Raw genomic sequence first — 22,175 nt, 5'->3', positions numbered from 1 at the left:
CCTAGCAGAATGGCTAAAATGAAAGAAGGGGAGAGTAATGAATGTTGGAGGGGATGTGGCAAAATTGGGACATTAATGCATTGCTGGTGGAGTTGTGAACTGATCCAGCCATTCTGGCTGGCAATTTGGAATCATGCTCAAAGGGCTATAAAAGAATGCCTTCCCTTTGATCCAGCCATACCATTGCTGGGTTTGTACCCCAAAGAGATCATAGATAAACAGACATGTACGAAAATATTTATAGCTGCGCTTTTTGTGGTGGCAACAAACTGGAAAAGGAGGGGATGTCCTTCAATTGGGGAATGGCTGAACAAACTGTGGTATATGCGGGTGATGGAATACTATTGTGCTAAAAGGAGAAGTTCCAGGCGAACTGGAGAGACCTGCGAGAACTGATGCAGAGCGAAAGGAAAACATTGTACACAGAGACTGATTTACTGTGGTAAAATCGAATGTAATGGACCTCTGTACCAGCAGCAATACAATGACCCAGGACAATTCTGAGGGATTTATGGTAAAGATGCTACCCACATTCAGAGGAAGGACTGCAGGAGAGGAAACACATAAGAAAAGCAACTGCTTGAACGTATGGGTCGGGGTGGACATGATTGGGGGTGTGGACTCAAAATTACCACACCAATGCAACCACCAACAATTTGGAAATAGGTCTTGATCAAGGACACATGACAAAACTAGTGGAAATGTGCATCGGCCATGGGTGGGGGGATTGCGGGGGTGAAGGGGAAAGTAGGAGCATGAATCATGAAACCATGTTAAAAATGATTATTAATAAATGTTAAAAAAAAAAAAAACCCTTACCTTCCATCTTAGAATCAATACTGTGTATTGGTTCTAAGGCAGAAGACAGTAAGGGCTAGGCAATGGGGTTAAGTGACTTGCCCAGGGTCACACAGCTAGTAAGTATCTGAGGCCAAATTTGAACCCAGGACCTCCTGTCTCTAGGCCTGGCTCTCAATACACTGAGCCACCCAGCTGCCCCCAACATTCATTTTAAAAAATTTTGAGTTCCAAATTCTCCTCCTCTCGTTACTCTCCTCTCCTTGAAAAGGCAATCAATATTTCAATTATACATATCTCATAATTTCTTAAACTTGTTCTCAAAGCCCTTTCTCCAAGCTGTTTTATGGGGAATCTCATTCATTTCTGACCTTCAGCTCTCCCTAAGGGCCCAAGGTAATCAGAACCACAAGCTCCAAAGCTTTCTCCCCTTCTCCTGACAAAATTCTGTGCATATATATCACTAATGGTTCTACTTTTCTTATCTATTCTTTCATTTCATGCACATACCAGTTCTGGGAACCTAGAAACGATTCTATACTTTATATAATAAAGGGGTAAGGACTTGCCCAAGGTTACCCAAGCAATTTCGTGGTAGATCAAAATAAGAATCCAGATTTCCTAATTTTTAGGGTACCATTGATCACTCAACATTACCAACAATCTCTTCATTGCTTGCCTTCCTTAATCCTTATCCTTTTCTATCATCCTCATATCTTCTTGGGGCAGGTAGGTGGACCACCAGGCCTGGAATCAGGAAAACCTGAGTTCAAATCTGGCCTTGGCCATGTACTAGCTGAGTGACCTTGGCCATGTTCTAGCTTGAGTGATCACTGTCTGCCTTTTCCCCAAATGTAAAACGCAGATGATGACAATAGAACCAATCCTCACAGGGTTGAGGTGAGAATGAAATGAGATAATTTAAAAGAATTTAGCCAAGGGGGCAAATAGGTGGCTCAGTGGATTGAGAGTCAGGTGTAGAGATCAGAGGTCCTGGGTTCAAATCTGGCCTCAAGACACTTCCCAGCTATGTGACCCTGGATAAGTCACTTAACCCCCATTGCCTACCCTTACCACCCTTTTGCCTTGGAACTAATACACAGTATTGATTCTAAGATGGAAGGTAAGGATTAAAAAAAAAGAATTTAGCACAATAGTTGGCATATAATAAGCACTATATAAATGTAAGCTATAATTATTCTAAACAACATTATTATTAATCACTCAGCAATTTTTCCACTGTGGACCTCATTCCCCCTCTTCCTGAATACTCTCTTCCCTTAGCTTTGGTGACACTCCTGTTCTCCTGCCTTCTCAATCTTCTCCTGCTGGATCATTCTCCACAGTCTGTTCTGTAGCTTCAATTATCCCCCAAGGCTCTTTCCTGAGACCACTTCTCTTCTCTTTTTATACTCTCTGTGATTTTTATCTCCCATGGATTCAATTATCATCTTTACACAGATGACTCTCAAATGTATACATTCACCCCTACTTTCTCTCTGAGCTCCAGTATTTTATTACCAATAGCTTGATGTACATCTTCCCCAAAATGTCTCAGAAGCATCTCAAACTCATTATTTCCAGAATAGAATTAACATTCCTACTAAACCTATCCTTTAAAAAAAATCCTTACCTTCTATCTTAGTTGATTCAAGAGAGGTAAGGGTTAGGTGATTGGAGTTAAAAACTTGCTCAAGGTCACACAACTAGGAAATGTCTCAGGTCAAATCTGAATCCAAGACCTCCCATTGAGGCTTGGCTCTTAATCCACTGAGTCACCTAGTCCTTTCTCCACTCCAATTTCCATTGTGTAAATGGAATTAGCTCACTCTTATTCATTCTTTAGACTTTAGCTACCAGGAATGTGTCACCCCACCCAACTTAGAATTAAGTGGGGAAGGGGGAGGTCTATGACCCACATGTGCTAGTAAGTGACAAATAAAAAACAAGTGACTGGGGCAGCTGGGTATCTCAGTGGATTGAGAGCTAGGCCTAGAGATGGGAGGTCCTAGGTTCAAATCCAGCCTCAGACACTTCCCAGCTGTGTGACCCTAGGCAAGTCACTTGACCCCCATTGCCTGCCCTTACCACTCTTCCACCTATAAGTCAATACACAGAAGTTAAGGGTTTAAAAATTAAAAAAAATAAAAATAAAAAAAAAACAAGTGACTAAAAAAAACAAGTCTGAAACAAGGTTGAGGCTGTCATTTGTCCACCTAGAACTGGAGGGTGGACACAGGAAGTGATGAAATGAACTATCTTTCAAATATGATGGTAACTTCCTGTGAGGGAGATTTTGCCTTTTGAACCTGGCTTTGAAGAAGCTTGGGTGAGACCTCAGACTGCTTCCTTTTGAATTGTCATGTGGATAAGTTAGGCTGACTCCCCCTTTCTTTTCCTTGATGTTTCTGGAGGCCCTATCTTCAAAAGAGGCCTCTCTTCTTAGGGGAGCCTTCGTGGCTAGAAGCCTTGTTTAATTAAACTCTATGCCCCCTTTGTTGGGGCCCCTGAAGCCTTGCCTGGTTCGGGCCTCCAGACCAGGCCAGAGTTACTCTCTCTCATTTCCCTTCCTTCACTCTTCCCAAATTGTAAATTAACCACTTTAAAAGTCATCCTGATTCCCCCAAGGAGCCAATACACAGAAGGTAAGGGGTTAAAACAAACAAACAAACAAACAAACAAACAAACAAACAAACAAATAAATAAATAAGTGAATAAATGAACAGAAGTCATCCTGACTTGGGTCTCTTTTATTAGGAATTGATATTTATTCAATTCCTTGGCCACCACACTAAAACTCTTAAATATCCAATCCATTCATAATCTGTTTCCCCTTTTTTACACCGGAGCTGCTCAAATCATCTTCCTGAAGTACCCATATGACTATGTTATTCATCTGCTCAAGACTTTCAGTGGCTGGGGCAGCTAGATGGCTCATTGGGTAGAGAGCCAGGCCTAGAGATGAGAGAGGTCCTGGGTTCAAATATAGCCTCAGACACTTCCCAGCTATGTGACACTGGGCAAGTCACTTAACTAAAATTGCCTAACCCTTACCATCTTCTGCCTTGGAACTGATACTTAAGTGTCAATTCCAAGACAGAAGGTAAGAGTTTAAAAAAAGGACTTTCAGCAGCTGTCTCTAAGATCAAACATACTCCTTAGCTTGGCATTTGAAGACCTTTATAATCTGGCTCCTCAAATCTGAACTCAGAATTAAATGACTCATCCAGGGTCACACAACTAGTGTCTATTTGCCTCAGGTTCCTTATCTGTAAAATGAGCTAGACAAGGAAATGGAAAACCACTCCAGTATCTTTGTCAAGAAAAACCCCAAATGAAGTCATGAAGAGTCAGGCAAGACTAAACCAAGTGAACAACAACAAATATAATCTGGCTCTGGCCTGCCTTTTTAGATATTATAGTTATCCCTTCCATATCTTTTTTTTTGTACTTCTTTTTTTTAATTTTTAACATTTATTAATATTCATTTTTTAGGAAACCATGTTAACATGGTTACATGATTCATGCTCCTACTTTCCCCTTCACCCCTCACCCTCCCCCCACCCCTGGCTGATGTGCATTTCCACTGGTTTTAACATGTGTCATTGATCAAGACCTGTTTCCAAATTGTTGATCGTTGCATTGGTGTGGTAGTTTCGAATCAAAATCCCCAATCATGTCTGCCTCAACCCATGTGTTCAAAAGCTGTTTTTCTTCTGTGTTTCCACTCCTGCAGTTCTTCCTCTGAATGTGGGTAGCGTTCTTTTCCATAAATCCCTCAGAATCCCTTCCATATCTTGGTGGTTAGGGGCATGGCATCTATCAAATCTGGAAAACCCTCATAAAAATTTTTTGGCCCTCTCTTTGTATCAGAGAAGTCTGAATTTGTTCTTTTTCCTTTATGGGGTGCTTACAGTACCCAAGTATAAATTTTGGGTTAAGTATGTATTTCTGAGTTTCTAAACTTTTTCTGTGTTATCTGCTGGCCTTCACGTGTCACCTGCAACTTCCATAAAACTCCCCCAAAATTTTCTGTTAATTTCTTATGTTGACTCATGCAATACATTGAAACCATGACAAGGAAAGTTGCAATGTTGAATGGATAAGTGCATTCCCCTTCATACATGCTATGCCCCAATGAAATCAGTCCATGCCTTGTTCCCTGGCCTTAGCATTTCATCCCGTCTGTGAGTCTTTGTACACATCATCTCTATGTTTGTTCATCCCACTGCCCCTCTAACCTTGTAATGCTTTAGCCTCCTTCAAAGATACTCAGCTTTACTCCTTCCATGAAACTATCCCTTATCATCTTAGTTGTTAGTATTCTCTCCTGCTTCAAATTTAGACCTTGTATTTAGGTATCTGTTTACATGCTCCTAGAAGACAAGGAACTATTTTTAAAATTGTTCTTTTATCTTCAGCACCTTGCACAGAGTTGGAATAAATGAAATGAATGCCAGCTTGATAGGAAGGCTGACATCTGGCCTCATCTGCCCCAGGCCCCAAAGTACCTGCGTGGATGATGCGCCCACCCTCGAGCAGCAGCACAACATTAGCCTGCTCCAGGTATTCTGTTCGGTGGGTACAGAGCAACCGGGTAGTGTGCCCCAGTAGGCCTAGAATACACTTCTGTACCAGGTGATTAGCAACATCAGCATCCACAGCAGCTAGAGGATCATCCAGGAGGTAAAGCTTCTTCTCCTAGGGACAGAGAGGGGAAAGAAATGTGACTGAGGTCACATGTGCAGGCAGGGGGCTGGGAATGACCCAATGAACAAGGCCTCTAAGACCCTGCCGCAGAACCTATCCCCCAAAAGAATGAGGGGAACAAGGACCACTAAAGAAGTAAGAAAGAGAAGTTAGACTTAAGAGAATCTCCTTACAATCAAGGGTAGTTAAGTGACTCAGGGTTAGTACTTACCTTTTGCTGAATCTAGGTAACTCCCTTCCAATAAATAAGGTCAAATTCTGTACAATTATGATTTAGTAGGTGCCTACTATGAACCAGATACCATGCTACTACTACTACTCAACTGCAAAAAGTAAAAGAAAATGAGAGGCAGCTGAATGGCTCAGTAGATAAGAGAGCCAGGTCTGCTGACAAGAGGTCCTGGGTTCAAATTTAATCTGAGACGCTTCCTAGCTGGGTGACCCTGGGCAAATCACTTAACTCCAACTGCCTAGTCCTTATTGCTCTTCTGCCTTGTAACTAATACTTAGTATCAATTCTAAGACAGAAGGTAAGGGAAAAAAAGGAAGAAAGGAAGGAAGGAAGGAAGGAAGGAAGGAAGGAAGGAAGGAAGGAAGGAAGGAAGGAAGGAAGGAAGGAAGAATTGGAAAAGCTAGGTTGCACAGTAGATAGAGCTCCAGGCATGGTGTCAGGAGGACTTGGATTCAATTTTGGCCTCAGATACTTCCTAGCTGTGCAACCCTGGGCAAGTCACTTAACCTCAATTGCCTGCCCCTTAAGGCTCTTCTGCCTTTATACAGATACTTATTATTAATTCTAAGATATTAGGTAAGGGTTTAAAAAAAAAAAAGAAAATGGACAATGGGAGTGGGTGATAAAAAAGGAAGGAGATGATAATGCAGGCCTCCCTTCTGCCAACCTCTCCTAAGTTTACCAACATCCTCCAACCCCACCCTTCTCCTTCTTCTGCTCACCTGGTAGACAGCTCGAGCAAGGGCAATTCGGGCCCGTTGTCCACCACTGAGGGTTACCCCTTTCTCTCCCACTTCAGTCTGGTCCCCATCAGGCAGGATCTGTTGGTATAGCAACATGATAGAGTACAAAAACAACAACCCCTCCTTGGATTTGGAATTATTAGGTCTGGATCTGAGACTCAGATCTACAACATGCTAGCTGTATGACCTGGGCAAGTCACTGAAATCTTTCAGTTCTCTTGTTTGTAAGACAGGAAAATATCTGAATAGAAAACATCCTTTGTACAAGATGAACAGGAAGCTATGAAAGAAAAGCACATGGGATAAAAAGGGGGATTGCCAAGATTTGCACTGGTGGAGGATATGCCCACAAAGATTAGGTACATGAGCGATCCCTGTAAATATCTGTATGATCAATACCAATATAGCTCAAAGAGCAGCCACTGGGATCAAAGGAGATATTTCCCATTTGAAAGGTATTTTGAAAACAGTCAATGTAGTAAATGTTCTACACAGAAATGTAAGCGGCCTTGTTCCATAGGACATAGATAGGGAATGAAGTACAATGGAAATGGTTCTTGGGATCAGGAAAGACCCTCTTCTAGGCTAGAATTTCACTTCTCATTACTTACTAGCTGGGTTCAAATCTGGCTCAGACACTTCCCAGCTATGCGATCCTGGACAAATCATTTAACCCAGAGGCTGACTATGGGAAAGTCATGTAAGCTCTCAGAGTCTCTAGTAACTCATTTGTGAAATGCAGACAATAATATCTGTACTTAGAGGTGGTATTTGAATTCAGATCCTCTGATTATAGAATTAACATAGTTTTTTTTTCAATAGACTATATCTGTGACTTTGCTGGTATCAATGCAGGTCAGCATATGCAAAGTGATTTGCCCAAGGTCACACAGCCAGTAAAACCTTTCCATCATACCTCTCTGTGTCCCTCCATACCCACAGGTATGGGATACCCTGTAGCCAAAACACCTGTACCAAAAGGAATAGGCACAGGATACTTCAAACCTGAGCCATCAAGCCTTAGTGAATTTTCAGGCTTATCTAGAGACAGAATGACAATGACAATGACAGCAGTCCTAGAGTTCCTAGAGATATAACAAAGTGATATGGGGAGGGTCATGGAAGAGTTCTGGAATTTATTCTCCTCCTCCCCCTGTATCCAAGAGAATTCCAATAGCTTGGCCCCACTTCTCTGGGGAAATGCTGGCACTTCCTAGACTCAGCTGGAGTGAAGCTCAATCATTGGAATACCAGCCAAGCAAGTAGCATCATGGTGCCAAAGATACTCATGTTGTGATACATGAAACCCCCAAAGGCCAACCTTACTTCCCTGGGCTCCATAGTGAGTCTGGTGGGAGTACCATCAGAGAGTGGGATAGGGCTAGGGGAGCCCCTTCCTAGAGAAGAAAGATGCATGCCAGAGTCAGCAGGATTGAGGGCACTCACAGCCAGGTCATCGTGGAGGGCACAGGCCTCTAACACCTTCCAGTAGAGATGAGCATCAAATGTTTTCCCAAAGAGGATGTTGTCCCGAATGGTTGCAAATTGGATCCAAGGTTCCTGGGTAGCCAGACCAAAGCCTTCAAGCCGCCCAGCTATGGCGATCTGACCACTCAACCTGCAGGGAGTTGGAGTGAGGGTGGGGGAAGTGAAGCATGAATAACAGTTCCCTACACTTGACCCAATTCCAACTCTAAATCTTTTTCTGCTTTTTTTCTTTTTTTTAAACTCTTGCCTTCTGTCTTAGAGCAATACTAAGTATTGGTTCCAAGGCAGAAGAGTGGTAAGGGCTAGGCAATAGGGGTGAAGTGACTTGCTCAGGGTCATACAGCTGGGAAGTGTCTGAGGCTAGGATCTCCTGTCTCCAGACCTGGCTCTATCTACTCAGGCACCTAGCTGGTCCTAAGTCATTTTCTTCTAAGATTTTTCCTGCCCAAGGTCATCTAGGTGACAGTGGCAAGGCTAGAATTCAAATTCCAGGTCCTCCGACTCCAACTCCTAATCCAGCACCCCTTCCATGGGATCACACTGCCTTCTTTCTTTCTCTATGTCATTTCTCTATATCAGAGGCAGTTGGTGGCACAGAGGCCACTGGGCCTGGAATCAGGAAGACCAGAGTTCAAATTTGGCCTCAACTACTTACTAGCTGTGTGATCCTGGGCAAGTCCCTTAACCTCTTTTTGTCTGGGTCACAGCTAGATAGCACAGTGGATAGAGTGCCATGCCTGGAATCAGGAAGACCTGAGTTCAAATCTGACCTCAGATATTTCAGTTTTGTGACCCTGGGCAAATCACTTAACCTCTACTTGCCTCGGTTTCCTCAACTATAAAATGGAAATAATAACAGCACTTACTTTACAGGGTTGTTGTAAGTATCAAAATAGATAATATTTGTAAAAAGAGCATTAGTACAGTGTCTGGCATGTAGTAGGTGCTATATAAATACTTATTCTCTCCCCCTTCCTTCCTTCCCTTCCCCTCTTTTTCCTCCCTTTCCCTACCCTATATCAGTAGCTATAATGACCCACAGGATGTTGGGTTAGAAGGTAGCACAAGTGATGCCTGGATTGTGGGTTCTGACTTGAGCAGTTAGCTTTGCAGACACAGAGAACTCACTCCAGAACCATGGACTTGGCCCTAACTACCACTAGAGATCACATGAACACCATTGCAGAGAGCAGGCTGGAAAAGACTCTAGGTGGCTAGTTATAATATTACTTTGCATCCAATACAGGTATGTGCTTACACAACAAATGTCTATTGAACAGGAATCATTCCCCTCCAGAAGAAAAAGCTCAGGAAATACTAAGCCTGAGGCGTTATCTTTATGCCTATAGATTGCACTTTTTTCTTTAAAGGAGAGTGATCCAGACCCCATTGGTATGCATCTAACTTTACATTCTGAGCATTTATCAGTTTCCTGCTAACTCTATTATAAATCCTCCCAGGAGGCCAGACTACAAATCTTTTCTCATTTTATATCCTCCAACGGCCAAAGGCAGCATTCTCCTCCAGGAGGGCTTAGAAAATAACAATAGAACTGTAAACCATTCTCCACCTTTATTTCCATTTCCAAAACACTTTCTCACCCATAATTTAATTCCATTTCAAATGGAGTAATGAGTTCCCAGAAAGGGCCAGTGTCTTTCCCTAGGGAAATGGGGGCCTCCACCTTCACCAGAAAGCTCTCTGGCTTGAATTTCATTGCTCTCCCATCCCTTCCCCATATCTTATGCTCCCTTCTCTCATCTTCCTCCTCCTCTTTCTCTAGCCTCCAAATGATTCCAATCTGCTCCTCCTTGAAGTTCTTACACAGGTCTAGGCCTTTTCTGGTCAATCCCCTTCTCACACCAGTCTGTCATGCAAGACAAGATGGGCTGCAGGATGGAAGAAGTTAAGTGGGGAGGGTGAAGGGAGTGGAGAGGATGAAGGAGGAAGAGCTGGAACCTGGTATTATGCTTGGGGAGAGGCACCTGGGGCTATAAGCCGGTTACCTATGGAGCTCTCCAGAGATAGCAGCCAGAAGAGAACTCTTTCCACAGCCCACCTTCCCCACGATGCCCACCAGCGAACCCTGAAAGAAATGACCATTAGTGACCTGAAAGGTTGGGAGGCTGCAGAAGGCATCAGCTGCATTGCCCTCTCCTAGATACCCCTATGGTATCCGCTCTATCCCCTAAGCTATGATAGTAAACTAAAGATCAATCATATTCATAAAAGTCCAGGAAAATAGATGAGCATTTATAAAGACAATGTCAATAGAGCTAGGTGGCTTTTATTACTTCTATGTCTATATCTCTGTTCTGTCTTTTCTTTCATAAAAAAAAAAAACACTCACCTTCTCTTTTAGAATCTATACTAAGTATTGGTACCAAGGAAGAAGAGTGGCTAGGAAATAGGAGTTAAGTGACTTGCCTAGGGGTCACATAGCTAGGACCTATCCAAGGCCACTTTTGAACTCAGGACCTCCCATCTTCAGGCCCGGTTCTTTATCCACTGAGCCACCTCTGTCCTGTCTTTTCCATTCAACTAGAAGCAATCTGAAGACCAGAATCATATTTTCTCTTCCTCTTTAATTTTTCAGACTGGGACTAAAATAACCTGAACTCAGTAATTGTTTTCTTTATTAGGCTCATTTTCTGAGGATAGAAATAATTTCTTTCTTTACTCTACTCTCAGCAAAATGGGAATTAACAGTGTTCAGTCCAGGGATTTCCACCCAGTTCCCCCACCTTAGGACAAGTTGTTGACCGACTGACCTTCTTCACTTCAAGGTGAGTGATGAAGGTCTCCAGGCCTATTCCAATAGGGTCCCAGGAGAACATGGCTTCATGGAGCTGTAGTACAGTAAGTGATTCTGTGGGGGGATCTGAATGGAGAGGGAAGGCTGTTATTTGAGTTGGGCCCCCCTACCCCCACCCTAGTTAATCTGCTTGACGATAAACCTTTTCAGTAGCCTCCTATTCTCCATGATTTTTGGAATAGGGACAAAAGAGAAGAGAGAAGTAAGGCCTGAATATGCCCTGACATATGGAAGCCAACCCTGCCTGACAAAATGACTTTCTTCCAGTTCTGCCCAGCTCCCTAGCTTAACTGCTCATATTCATATAGTACCTCCAGATCTCTTGCTTTATTTGATTCTAACACAATGAGATAGCAATTATGACCCCCATTTTACAGACAGGAAAACAGGCCCAGAGACAATAGCAAAGTTTCAGAGCAGACTCTGATCTCTCCTGACTCTTAAGTCAATTGCTCTTCCCCCTTTCACTGACCATGCCACAGTTACAAATTTGAGACTAGCATGAAGCCAGCAGGTCCCATCACCATCTCTTGTTGGAGGAATTGCACCTCCTGCCTCAACCAGCTTTATGTTGTTGGGACCACAAATCCCCAGGGGCAATAGTTTTGTCTGGTTTCCTCTCATAGTTGTCAGCCCAATTCTCATTGCCTGGTACCAAGTACTACTGCCTCCTCACCTCACACCCTACCCTCTTCTTCCCCAAGATACCTGGACTATAGTAGGTCTGAGGATCATGATCCAGGAGGTCGAGGAAGCGCTGTAGGCGATCCAAAGACACTTTGGCCTCCAGGAGCCCATTGATCACCCAGGGGAAATTGTTGAGGGGGAGGATAAGCATGCCAACCAGTGCCAATGCCGTGAATACCTTGGAGAAAGGGGGACAAGAAGAGAAAGTGTCACTTGAAAACCTGGGTCAAAGCTATATAGCAAAACCTTCCCTCATTATAAACTATTATTGTGGGCAGTAAAAGGGAGGAAAGAAAACTACTCAACAACTCAATGCCTACTCAACTGGGGGGTCTTGAGGAACTTGGGGGGCAGGGGCAGGAGTTGTCCCTAATCCTAACAGTTTGAGGAAGGCTAGACCCATTTCCCAAGGTATCTAGGTCATTTAGCAAATCCTAGAATCAGAGAATGTCAAAGATAGAAGGATCCTTAGCAATCATCTTGTCCAATACTCTCTTGTTTCCTAAAAGCTAGCTAGCTAGCTGTTTTCCCATCCTGGAAAAAATGGAGCCTGGTGGACCTCACTCTCTTAATTAGAGATTGCTTCTTTTTTCCTCTCTCCTGTACCCTCTTTTCTGGAATCATGAACATATGATCAAATAAAAAAATCCATGATAAGATACGTAAATCTATTCCTTTAAGGCCACACTTACCACCCCAAAAACGTCAAAACCAAATTCTCTTTCCCTGGCCACTATTCCCATTTTGATGCTCTCTTCTTCTAAATGTAAGCTCTGAGGGCAGAAGCTGTCTTTACTTTTTGATAGGCCTTAATGGGCCTAAGCCCCCTTTCCCTCACTTCTCTTATCAGCTCCACCTTCCCTGGTACCTATTGAAGTTGCAAAACAAAGGCAGCAGTTCCACCTAATAGAATACTATTGCTTTCCATGCTGTGACCTGACAAATTCATGATGGATTTGATAATCTGAACTATAATGTCTGAACCATGTTAAAAACTATACAATCATGGGAACCAACTGCCTCCCCCCACTGAAACAGCCAATGAGACAAGTCCCAGATTACCTAATCCCTGTATCCCTAACTTTTCCAAACCCATAAAAATCTGTCTCCTCCTGACCAAATGAGACTGTTGCCGAGTTCTCTCAGCTTCAGGTCTCTCCCTTTGTCTTTACTGTGCCTAATAAACCTTGCTGAATTGCCCTACTCCAGTCTCATATTACCTCTTGTGTCAGATCCCTGTCAGCCAGGACTAATTTATCTGTATCTTTAACCCAAAGCTTGGCAGACAGCAAGCATTTAATAAATGGTCATCCATTCACTGATTCAATATTTTACATTTAAATATGAAGAAAGTAGTGAGGTAGTATAAGAGATAAGTGTGCTGGGGGCAGTTGGGTAGCTCAGTGGATTGAGAGCCAGGTCCAGAGATGGGAGGTCCAGAGTTCAAACCTGGCCTCAAACACTTCTTAGCTGTGTGATCCTGGGCAAGTCACTTAATTACCATTGCCTAGCTCTTACTATTCTGTCTTAGAACCAATACATAGTATTTAAACCCATAGTAAGGGTTTAAAAAAGAAATAGATAAGAGTGCTAGGGCTGGAATCAGGGAGACATGAGTTCAAATCTAGTCCCAGATATTTACTAGCTGGGTAACCTTGGGCAAATCACTTAATTTCTATCTGCCTCAGATTACTCAGCTATAACATGGGAATAATAATAATACCTATCCCACAGGGTTGTTGTGAAGATCAAATGAGATAATAACTGAAATAATATAATAATAATTATAAAGAACTTAGAACAGTGACTGGCACATCGTAGACTCTCTATAAATAGCTATTTATAATTATTAATAAATTTAATAAACCTAATAATTATTATGGTATTTTAATAATTATTATTATAATTATTAAGAAACAGAGGCCATGGAAATTTAATGACTTCTTTTGTCAATTAGCCAAAACAAGTCAGGGACCAAAGGAGACTCACTTCAAGATTATCTTCAAGCAGGGAGAAAGGGGACTCTGTCACTTTCCCTAGGCCCCAAACCTCACTCCTCCTTGGGACTTCCTGAACTTTGACCTCCACTATGTGCAGCCTTCTACCACACTCCACATTCTATAGGGAATCCTGCCATTTTCCCACTGACCGTAGCTCCCCATCAGGCTCCCCAGCTTCAATGCCGGGTGCTCTGACATCTAAACCCTCACCTTGGTAGCAGTAAGCTGGTGGCCCATGAGGACATAGGTGATAAAGATGACAATGGAGATGACAACAGGTAGTGCAGCCCACAGGTACACACAGGCTGCATCCAAGTACTTGATGACCCGCAGCTGCTGGAGTTCTCGAGCCCGGTGTTTCTGTACTCGAGAGCTGAGTGTCTGTTCCCACCCACAGAACTTGATGACCCGAATGCCACACAGCAATTCTGTCATGAGCTAGAAATGAGGTCACAGGACACAGGAAAGGTCAAGAGACATCCAAATGGGGGAGGGAATGAGGCAGAAGGACTAGAAACTACTCTGGTACATGGTTCAGTTAGTATTCAGAACTTCTGGAAGGCACACTATATCCCACATATAAAGCATTGAGCATGCATAAAGTAGATGTGGTCTATTGGGGATGTGGAAGCCAAGAAGGTTTGGCCAGAGAGTATAGATATTCATAGCTATTATGAGGAGCATAATAAATAATGGAAAAGGGGCAACTAGTGTAATGGCTCAGTAGATTGAGAGCCAAGCACAGAATCAGGAGGTACTGGGTTCAAATCTGGTCTTCCTAGCTGTGTGACTCTGTAAAAGTCATTTAACCCCCATTGCCTAGCTCTTACCAGTCTTCTGCTTTGGAACCAATAGTCAGTATTGATTCTAAGACAGAAGGCAAGAGTTTAAAAATAAATGAATGAATGAATAAATAATTGAGAAGGGACAGCTAGGTGGCTCAGTAGATAGAAAGCCAGACATGGGAGTTGGGAGGTCCTGGGTTCAGATCTTGTCTTTCTAGCTATGTGACTCTGTGCAAGTAACTTAACCTCAATTGCCAAGCCTTTTATTTGTCTTCTGCCTTAAAAACAATACTTAGACAGATATAACTATATCAGACTATTTACTGCCTTGATGGAAGGGGAGAGTGAAGAGGAGAAAATCTCAATGTCAGAAAACAATTGTCAAAAATTGTTTCTACATGTAACTGGAAAAATAAAAAGAAATACATTTTTAAAAGAATAATACTTAGTATCAATTCTAAGAAAGAGGGTAAGAGTTTTTTTTCTTAATCAAAAAGCAAGGACTCTGAAGAATATTGCAGAAAAGTAGGTGGAGGTGAGAGGGGAGGGGGGACAATCTCTGCCATGACAGTCTTGCCTGGGAGTTGTGCCCTCTTACCTTGACTCGGGCATCCTTGTGCCGCAGCATAGCCTCATTCTTGGCCAAGATGCGAGTTGCGAGCACTTTGTTAACAGGCACCAGCAACAGCGCCAGGCCCAACCCACCTAGGAAGGCCAGGCCTACCTGTTGGTAGAGCAGGTAGAGGGTGATGGACAGCTGCAGGGGCAGGCCCCAGGCCTCATGGAAACTGTTAGCAAAGTTAAGCAGCCGTTCAGAATCAGTGCCTAGAAGGTTCACTGCCTCACCAGCAGAGGGACGATTTGGCCCCAGATAGAGGGTCTTATGGTACAGGGCCCCCAGCACAGCTCCTCGAGCCTGTAATGCCACCTTCCTCAATTCATACCCATATTGGTTCTGTAGCAAAGCACCCAGAACTGCTCCACCTGCGAGCCCCATAGCATAGAACACTCCTTGACTCAGGGGCTCCCGTTCATTCTCCAAGAACCCAACCAGCAGTGAAAGAAGTAAAGGTCCAGAGAAGCCTAGAAGGGTCCCTGTCAGTTTCAGGAACCCTAGTGCAAGGTAGCGTCGCCCCAAAGCTCTATACAGGACCAACCACAGTTTGGCCCGGTCCCTGCAATGTGCCTGGAAGAGGCGGGCAAGGTAGGCTGTCCGAAGCCTGTAAGGCAGCAGGCAAGTGTCTTGAGGTTGACGGAGTTGTCCCCGGGCACCCCGGGCCAGCAAGGGAGTCAGCCACAGATAGAAGAAGCGTGAGAGCCAGCTTTCCCCATCCTCGGCCACCTCTGGCCTCTGTGGCTCAAGCAGGAGGTGGTCAGAGGCCTGAGACAGTGGTTGCCTCTGGCCCCTAGGCACTGCCCACCCCAGAAAATATGCCAGAAGTATGGTTAGCTGTAAGATTACAAAGCAGAATCGGAAAAGGGGCCCTAGCTGGAGAGGGTTCAGGAGGGTCCCTTGCTGACAATGCCACAACAGTGTCAGCACCATGGCAGGGGCAGGTAGAAAGGCAGTCAGAGCCAAAATCAAAGGCCCACGAGAAAGTCTACCATGGGCCAGAGCCAATGCCCGGAGTGCCAAGCCATGAGTGATCCAGGCTATTGTTGTTACACCTCCAGCTAGGATCTCTAACCCCAGGGGTCCAGGGACTGCCTTTGCAGGTATAGCAGCTGGGAACAGGTCCAACAATGGAAGAACTGACAACAGGAAGGAGGCAACAAGTCGAAGGCGCCAACCTGGGCTACAAGGTGGAATGGAGCCTGGATACCTAGAGAAGTTGGAGATAGAACAAAGGAAGAAAAAAATTAATACTTCAATCCTTTCCACTTGACAGTTTTTAAAAATCCTTACCTTTCATCTTAGTATCAATTCTAAGGCTGAATAGCAGCAAGGGCTATGCAATGGGGATTAAGTGATTTGCCCAGGATCACAGGAAGTATCTGAGGTTAGATTTGAACCCAGGACCTCCTGAAACCAGGCCTAGCTCCCTATCCACGGAGCCACCTAGATTCCCATCCCCAATCCCTCTTAATTTCAGTGCCTTCCTTCTGTTAATTATTTCCTACTCATCCTGAATATAGCTTGCTTTGTATACATTTGTTTTCATGTCATCTTCTCCATTAGATTATAAACTCTTTGAGGGCAAGAACTACCTTTTGCCTTTTTTTTTTTATCCCCAGCACTTAGCACATTGCCTGATACATAATAAATAAACACTTAATAAATATTTATTGATTGACTAATTGAATTCACTCAGGGAGTCCTTTGAATGGCAAATATAACTAGGTCTCTTGAAGCATATCTCAATATTTTGATTTATACATATTTCACCAACATATACATGCAACATGTGCTCATGCACACACACCTGTTACATAAAGCAAAGTATAGCCATATCCAGTTCTAATGATTAGACTATCTATAATCCTTACCTCCACAGTTAGACTTGAGGGCTTTACATATTTTTTTCCTTCCCCCCCCCCAAACCTTACCCTCTGTCTTAGAATTGATAACAAGAATTGGTTGCAAGGCAGAAGAGCAGCAAATGCTAGGCAACTGAGGTTAAGCGACTAGCCCAGGGTTACACACCTGGGAAGGACAGATTTGACACCAAGCTCTATCCGCTGAGCCACCTAGCTGCCCCTTTACATATTTATTTTCAACAAGTACCCTAAAACATCCTTGCCTTACCTACTTATCCTGTGGAGGATCAATTTAGATTTTTGATCTACTGATTTTTTTCTCTGCTTTGCCATATCATGGGAGAAATCAATTAGGAGAGGCAGAATGGTATCATGGAAAAAGCACTGGATCCAGAGCTGACGTGGGCTCAAATTCCAGTTCTACCATTTGTTACCCCTGTGATCTTAGGTAAGCCACTTAAATTCTGTAGGGCCCCACTTCAAAGTCTCTTCTTTCTGTAAATCTATGATCCTCATAGATTCAAGGAAAGGATCTCCAGAACTTTCCCCATTTACAGTATAGATCAATTGGACTGGGATTACTTCCTTTAAGTTTGTTAGTTTAGAAGCTTTCTAAAGAAGGAAACCTATCTGTCATTTCAGATTGAGGTAGTCTCCCCAGGTCAAGGCCTTGGTTCTTCCCCATAAGATTGGAAGCTCTCAACCAGCAGCTTCTCTAGTTTGGGAACTTCTCTGACCTCCTTTCTCAGTTTCCATTCTCCCCACCCCATTCCCTGGTGAGCATTCATTACTCTGAGAACTCATTTCGGCTTCTAACTACTGAGTGTTTTTAGGCAGAGCTAGGAGGAGTCTACAGTTAGCCAGGATCCTGATTTTATGTCCTGTCCCTTTCTTCACCTATCATCTTTTTTTTTTTTTTTTTAAGTTTTTAAACCCTTAACTTCTGTGTATTAGTTCCTTGGTGGAAGAGTGGTAAGGGTAGGCAATGGGGGGTCAAGTGACTTGCCCAAGGTCACACAGCTGGGAAGTGTCTGAGGCCAGATTTGAACCTATCACCTATCATCTTTTGAAGTGAAATAAAACTAGGATCCTGATCAATTTGGTTAAATCAATAATCCTGCTTATCCTCGTAGCAAGCAGGCATCAGGAATACACTTTCTCAGGGGAAAGTCAGAAGCAACATATGGTCAATGCACCCAAAAGGATGACTCCTTAAGGAAGAAATAAATCTAGTATAGGATAAGATATACCCTGGAATGCCCTGTCCTCCCCTGCTAATGGCACATCTGGTCATTCTGCTCCGGCCACTAAGGTTATATCTCACTCATGGTATGATTTAAAACAATATATCATTTTCAAATTGTGTATAAGCTTGTTTAACCTCTTGCACATATGTAATCCTATAAAAACTATCTGTAATTTCAGTTTGGGGCAGTTTTCACTAAGAAAGTCTGTTCTGGCCAGTTGGTACATTTATTAATAAATAAATATTGGTTCCATTAATTTGAACTTCTGGGTGTCCTGACTCACTTTATGAAGTACCTCACTTCACTTTCTGTGTGCCAGATTCTAAGCATTCTTAGTTCAAGAGCACTGGGGTTATGTTAATGAGAAACTGAAAGAGGAACCGTTTTTTAAAAACCTAAGTTGGAAACTCTGCAACTATATATGAAACTTTTGGGGTTTGTTTTTGATCTTTTAGCAATAAAGCAGCATGGACTAAGAATGCAAAAAAAAAGAAAGAAAGAAACTAGCCTGGTATTCTATACTGCTGTCATGATGAACACTCCCCACCCTGAGTCCCAAAAAAAGCACAAGTTGAGGCAATGAAAATAAGGTTGGAATGAATATTCACCCAAATTTGTTACAAACATAAAAAATAATTTAGCATGGAAACAACATAAGAATAAATTAAAAAAAAAAAAAAAAGGAAGGGATGGCAGCCTATACTGTGGAAGAGTTTCATGAACCTTTCTTTACCTACCTTGGAGTGCCCATGTAGCAGGCACTGATTATGGCCAGGAGTACATGGGCCAGGGAATTGAGCACCAGTTGGGTAAAGCAGTGTCCCACAGTGCCAGATTCCCAGAGTGGGAATGGCTCATCTGGGTTGGAATCACACAGTTTTATCAAAAACCTCTCCATCCTGGCTACACCTGTAAGGAAAAGGAGGATGGGGGAGGAGAATGAGATAAGAGGAGAGGTTTAGAAATCTAGACAGAAAAGAAAATGATTTCATCAGTTAGTTGGCAGGGGAAAGCCTGGAGAGACACCGCCCCCATTATTGGTTAGGTAGCCCAGGATTGAGGGGATATTCAGGAAAGAGTAAATAGGAAGTCCGAGATCCGAGGGTAGGGGAGCCCTAGGTCTGGGAAGAGGTACCACACACAGAGGTGGCAGAGAACGCTGGATCTGTGATTGGTGAAGTCAGATCATGGGGCCAGAGATTCCTGGAAAGGAGGAGAAGCAACTATTATGAGAGTCAAGGAGCCTCAGGATTGATGGGGGTGATATAGGGAGGCCCGGATTTGAAAAGGCATGGATGGGGGCGAGGGGGACCGGGATTCAGGAGTATGGGATGCCAAGGGGGGAACGAGTACTAAAAACCACAGATCTTGGTGGGGAGACAGGAGGATCTGAGGTTCGTACAAATTGGTTAGATGGGGGTACACACCGGGTGATGGGAAGTCAAACTGGGGGCAGGAATATTGGGGTGTTACGCACACAATTCCAGGTTTCGAATTGAAAAGTATTTTATAGGTCATCTAGAAACCACATTTTCCTGATAGCAAACTGAAGCCCAGAAAAGTTAAACAATTTGCCCAAGATCGCCAAATAGGTAAGGGTCAGAGGTGGGATTCGAACTCTGCTTCTCGGGCTACGTACTAGTCAGCGTTCGTTCCCTCCTAGTGCCGGGTCTCTCCGCCTCCCCCTCTACCCCACTCCTGCCCCACCCAGGATCACGCGGTACCTCAGAGAGAAGGGGAGGGGAAAGCTTCCTCCTTCTGCGCGGTTCTTCTTCGCCTGGACCCCTTCCCTCTAAGATCCAGGAACTCCTAATCTGGGGTGTAAGCTTCCAGTCGGGCTCAGATTACCGAAGCACTAGTTCTTGCCTAGCCACGGGCACCCCCTGGTGGCTGGAGGACTCTCCACACTGCCTTGCCTCAACCTGTCAACCTGTCTCAAGTGAGCGCTCTAGTCTACTCTGTGCGTGTGCGCGCCCGATCACGTCTCCACGAGAGCGCGCCCGTCCCATCCACTCCTTATCCTTAACCCTACGTGCGCGCGCCCTCGCCCTTGGCCCCAAACTGACCCCACTGGGAATACCTTGGGCATCAATTTCGGGAATGCCCAAGAGATCCCAATCAGCTTGTAGGAATGATTAGGTAGAATTTCTCTCTAGGACGTAACTGTGCGACCCAGGACAAGCCTCTATCAACCTCAGTATTTTCATCTAAGAAATGGGGCTAAAGATACCAGTAGCTTCAGCCCACGAGGATGAACGAGGATGAAATTCCAGCTTGCAGAGGAATAGCGTCCCCTCGGAACTGGCTTACTCCTGAAGGAGGGCGGCACCTGGGAGAAGTCCTGGGTAGCCTAATGGATATAGAGCTAGGCTTTGTGAGATCTCTCAGTGCCCCCAGGCAACGCAAAGACTAAAACACTGTTACCTACATTAGCAAAGGCATCTGGGAGTTCCCTACATGGATGATGAAATCACTGATCCAGACCTACCCCTTCCTCCCAAAAAAGTACCTCCCATATGAGTTTGTTGGAAAATTTCAAATGAGATAATCTCAGTAAACTTTTAGCTTCGAAAGCTTTAAAACACTCGGTAAATGTAAAGAGAGACAGTTTGGTGTAATAGAGAGAGCTGAAGTTGGAGCCAGAAAGACTTGGGTTTGCAATAATAATAATAATAATAACATAGTATAATAATGAATGACCTTGATCAACTCAGCCTCAGGTTCCTCATTTGTAAAATGAGGATGTTAAACTTAATGAATGGCTTTTCAGATCCCCTCCAACTTCAAATATAAGACTAATATTATTTTTCCTTATTATCATTGGTTTCATTCAATTAGTAACAAGTAAAATAAACAAAATTTAATCTTGTCTTCTGCTGAGTCAGGGAAAATCATGATTTCTCCTGAGTAGATAAGAGTTTGGAAAAGTTGCTTCGGTCAAACACACCCATACTCCAAAGCACAAAATCAGATTTTTTTAACCCAAACATTTGTGGTTCCTTTGACTTCCTCTTTTTAGGTAGCCAGGAAATACCCAAAATAATACTGATATTTACATAATCCTTTAGAGTTTGCCAAAGCACAATGAAATCATATAGCCCTAAGGACTCGGTTATGTTTTAAAATATTAAAAAGGGGGAAAGAAAAATCCACCTTAGGAAAGGCTCTTTTAAGGAAGCTTTAGTCCTAGGAGGCTTGGAGTTTTAGCTACCAGAGTGGTCCCAGTTCCCATTGGGCTATTTGGTAAAGTTGAAGAGATGAAAATTTGGACTACCCTCAGTCACAGGCTTAGAATTAAGAGGCCCTAGAATGGGCAGCTTGGTGGCTCAGTGAACCTACAGACTTGAAGGTCCTGGGCTCAAATATGCCCTCAGACACTCGCTAGATATGTGACCCTGGGCAAGTACTTAACCTCAATTGCCTGGCCTTTACTACTCATCTGCCTTGGGACCCATGGAAATGGTTATTTAAAAATCAAATAAGAGACCCTAGAGCTCATCTATACCCACCTCTACCTGAAAAAGTTTTGAATAGTCAGGACCATGGCCCAGGCCTAATTCATAAAATAAATCTTGGGTGCCCCATTTTAAGACCCATTCCAAAGAAGTATATAGCAAGATGGTCAGGTAGATAGAGTGCTAGGCCTGGAGAAGGACCTGGAGTTCAGATCCAGCCTCAGATACTTTCTAGCTGTGTGACCATGGGCAAGCCATTTAATCTCTGCCTGCCTCAGTTTCCTTATTTGTGAAATAGGGATAATAATAGTACCTATCTTCTAGGATTGTTGTGGGTATCAGATGAGATATTTGCAAAAGGTAAAGTGCTATATACATGCTATTATTATTATTATTATTATTATTATTATTATTATTATTATTTGAATTTGGATGGACCAGTACAAAGAAAGTAAAAACTTCTTTATTCCTTTAGGAGGTATATAGTTCTATAAATTCAATTTTGCCTGTGTATTTCCAGCATCTAGCACAATCCCTGGCACATAGTACCCATAAAGTCAGCCCCTTCCCCTCTCCCATTAGCCTAGGCCCTAAGGCTTGGTAAACTGAACTATTAATTCAGACCTATTGACTGACTAACTGACCTCTTTCCTTTGTCATGCTAGAGACTAACTGGGAAGCAGCAGAGAAACTTCAAGCTGAGACTGCTAGAGCTGGGAAAGGATCCATTTATTCAT

The 22,175-nt window shown here is 43.4% G+C and overlaps 1 protein-coding gene across 1 annotated transcript in view; it reads right to left on the bottom strand.

Moving 5' to 3' along the window:
* Window positions 1–18,881, bottom strand: part of ABCC10 (ATP binding cassette subfamily C member 10) — a 38,126-nt gene extending 19,245 nt beyond the window's left edge. Inside the window, exons 1-9 of the mRNA XM_044672711.1 lie at window positions 18,721–18,881; window positions 14,857–16,081; window positions 13,684–13,911; window positions 11,495–11,651; window positions 10,743–10,852; window positions 9,978–10,057; window positions 7,930–8,101; window positions 6,463–6,561; window positions 5,310–5,499 (exon numbers count right to left, since the gene is read on the bottom strand). Of these exons, the coding sequence (XP_044528646.1) occupies window positions 5,310–5,499; window positions 6,463–6,561; window positions 7,930–8,101; window positions 9,978–10,057; window positions 10,743–10,852; window positions 11,495–11,651; window positions 13,684–13,911; window positions 14,857–16,081; window positions 18,721–18,881 (2,422 nt within the window). The remainder of the gene's footprint in view (window positions 1–5,309; window positions 5,500–6,462; window positions 6,562–7,929; window positions 8,102–9,977; window positions 10,058–10,742; window positions 10,853–11,494; window positions 11,652–13,683; window positions 13,912–14,856; window positions 16,082–18,720) is intronic.
* Between the last annotated feature and the right edge of the window lie 3,294 nt (window positions 18,882–22,175).

This window comes from Gracilinanus agilis, chromosome 4, assembly GCF_016433145.1.
Source record: "Gracilinanus agilis isolate LMUSP501 chromosome 4, AgileGrace, whole genome shotgun sequence".
NCBI lineage: Eukaryota > Metazoa > Chordata > Mammalia > Didelphimorphia > Didelphidae > Gracilinanus > Gracilinanus agilis.
The sequence above is the reverse complement of the archived record's forward strand: the minus strand, read 5'-3'. Positions and strand labels throughout refer to the sequence as shown.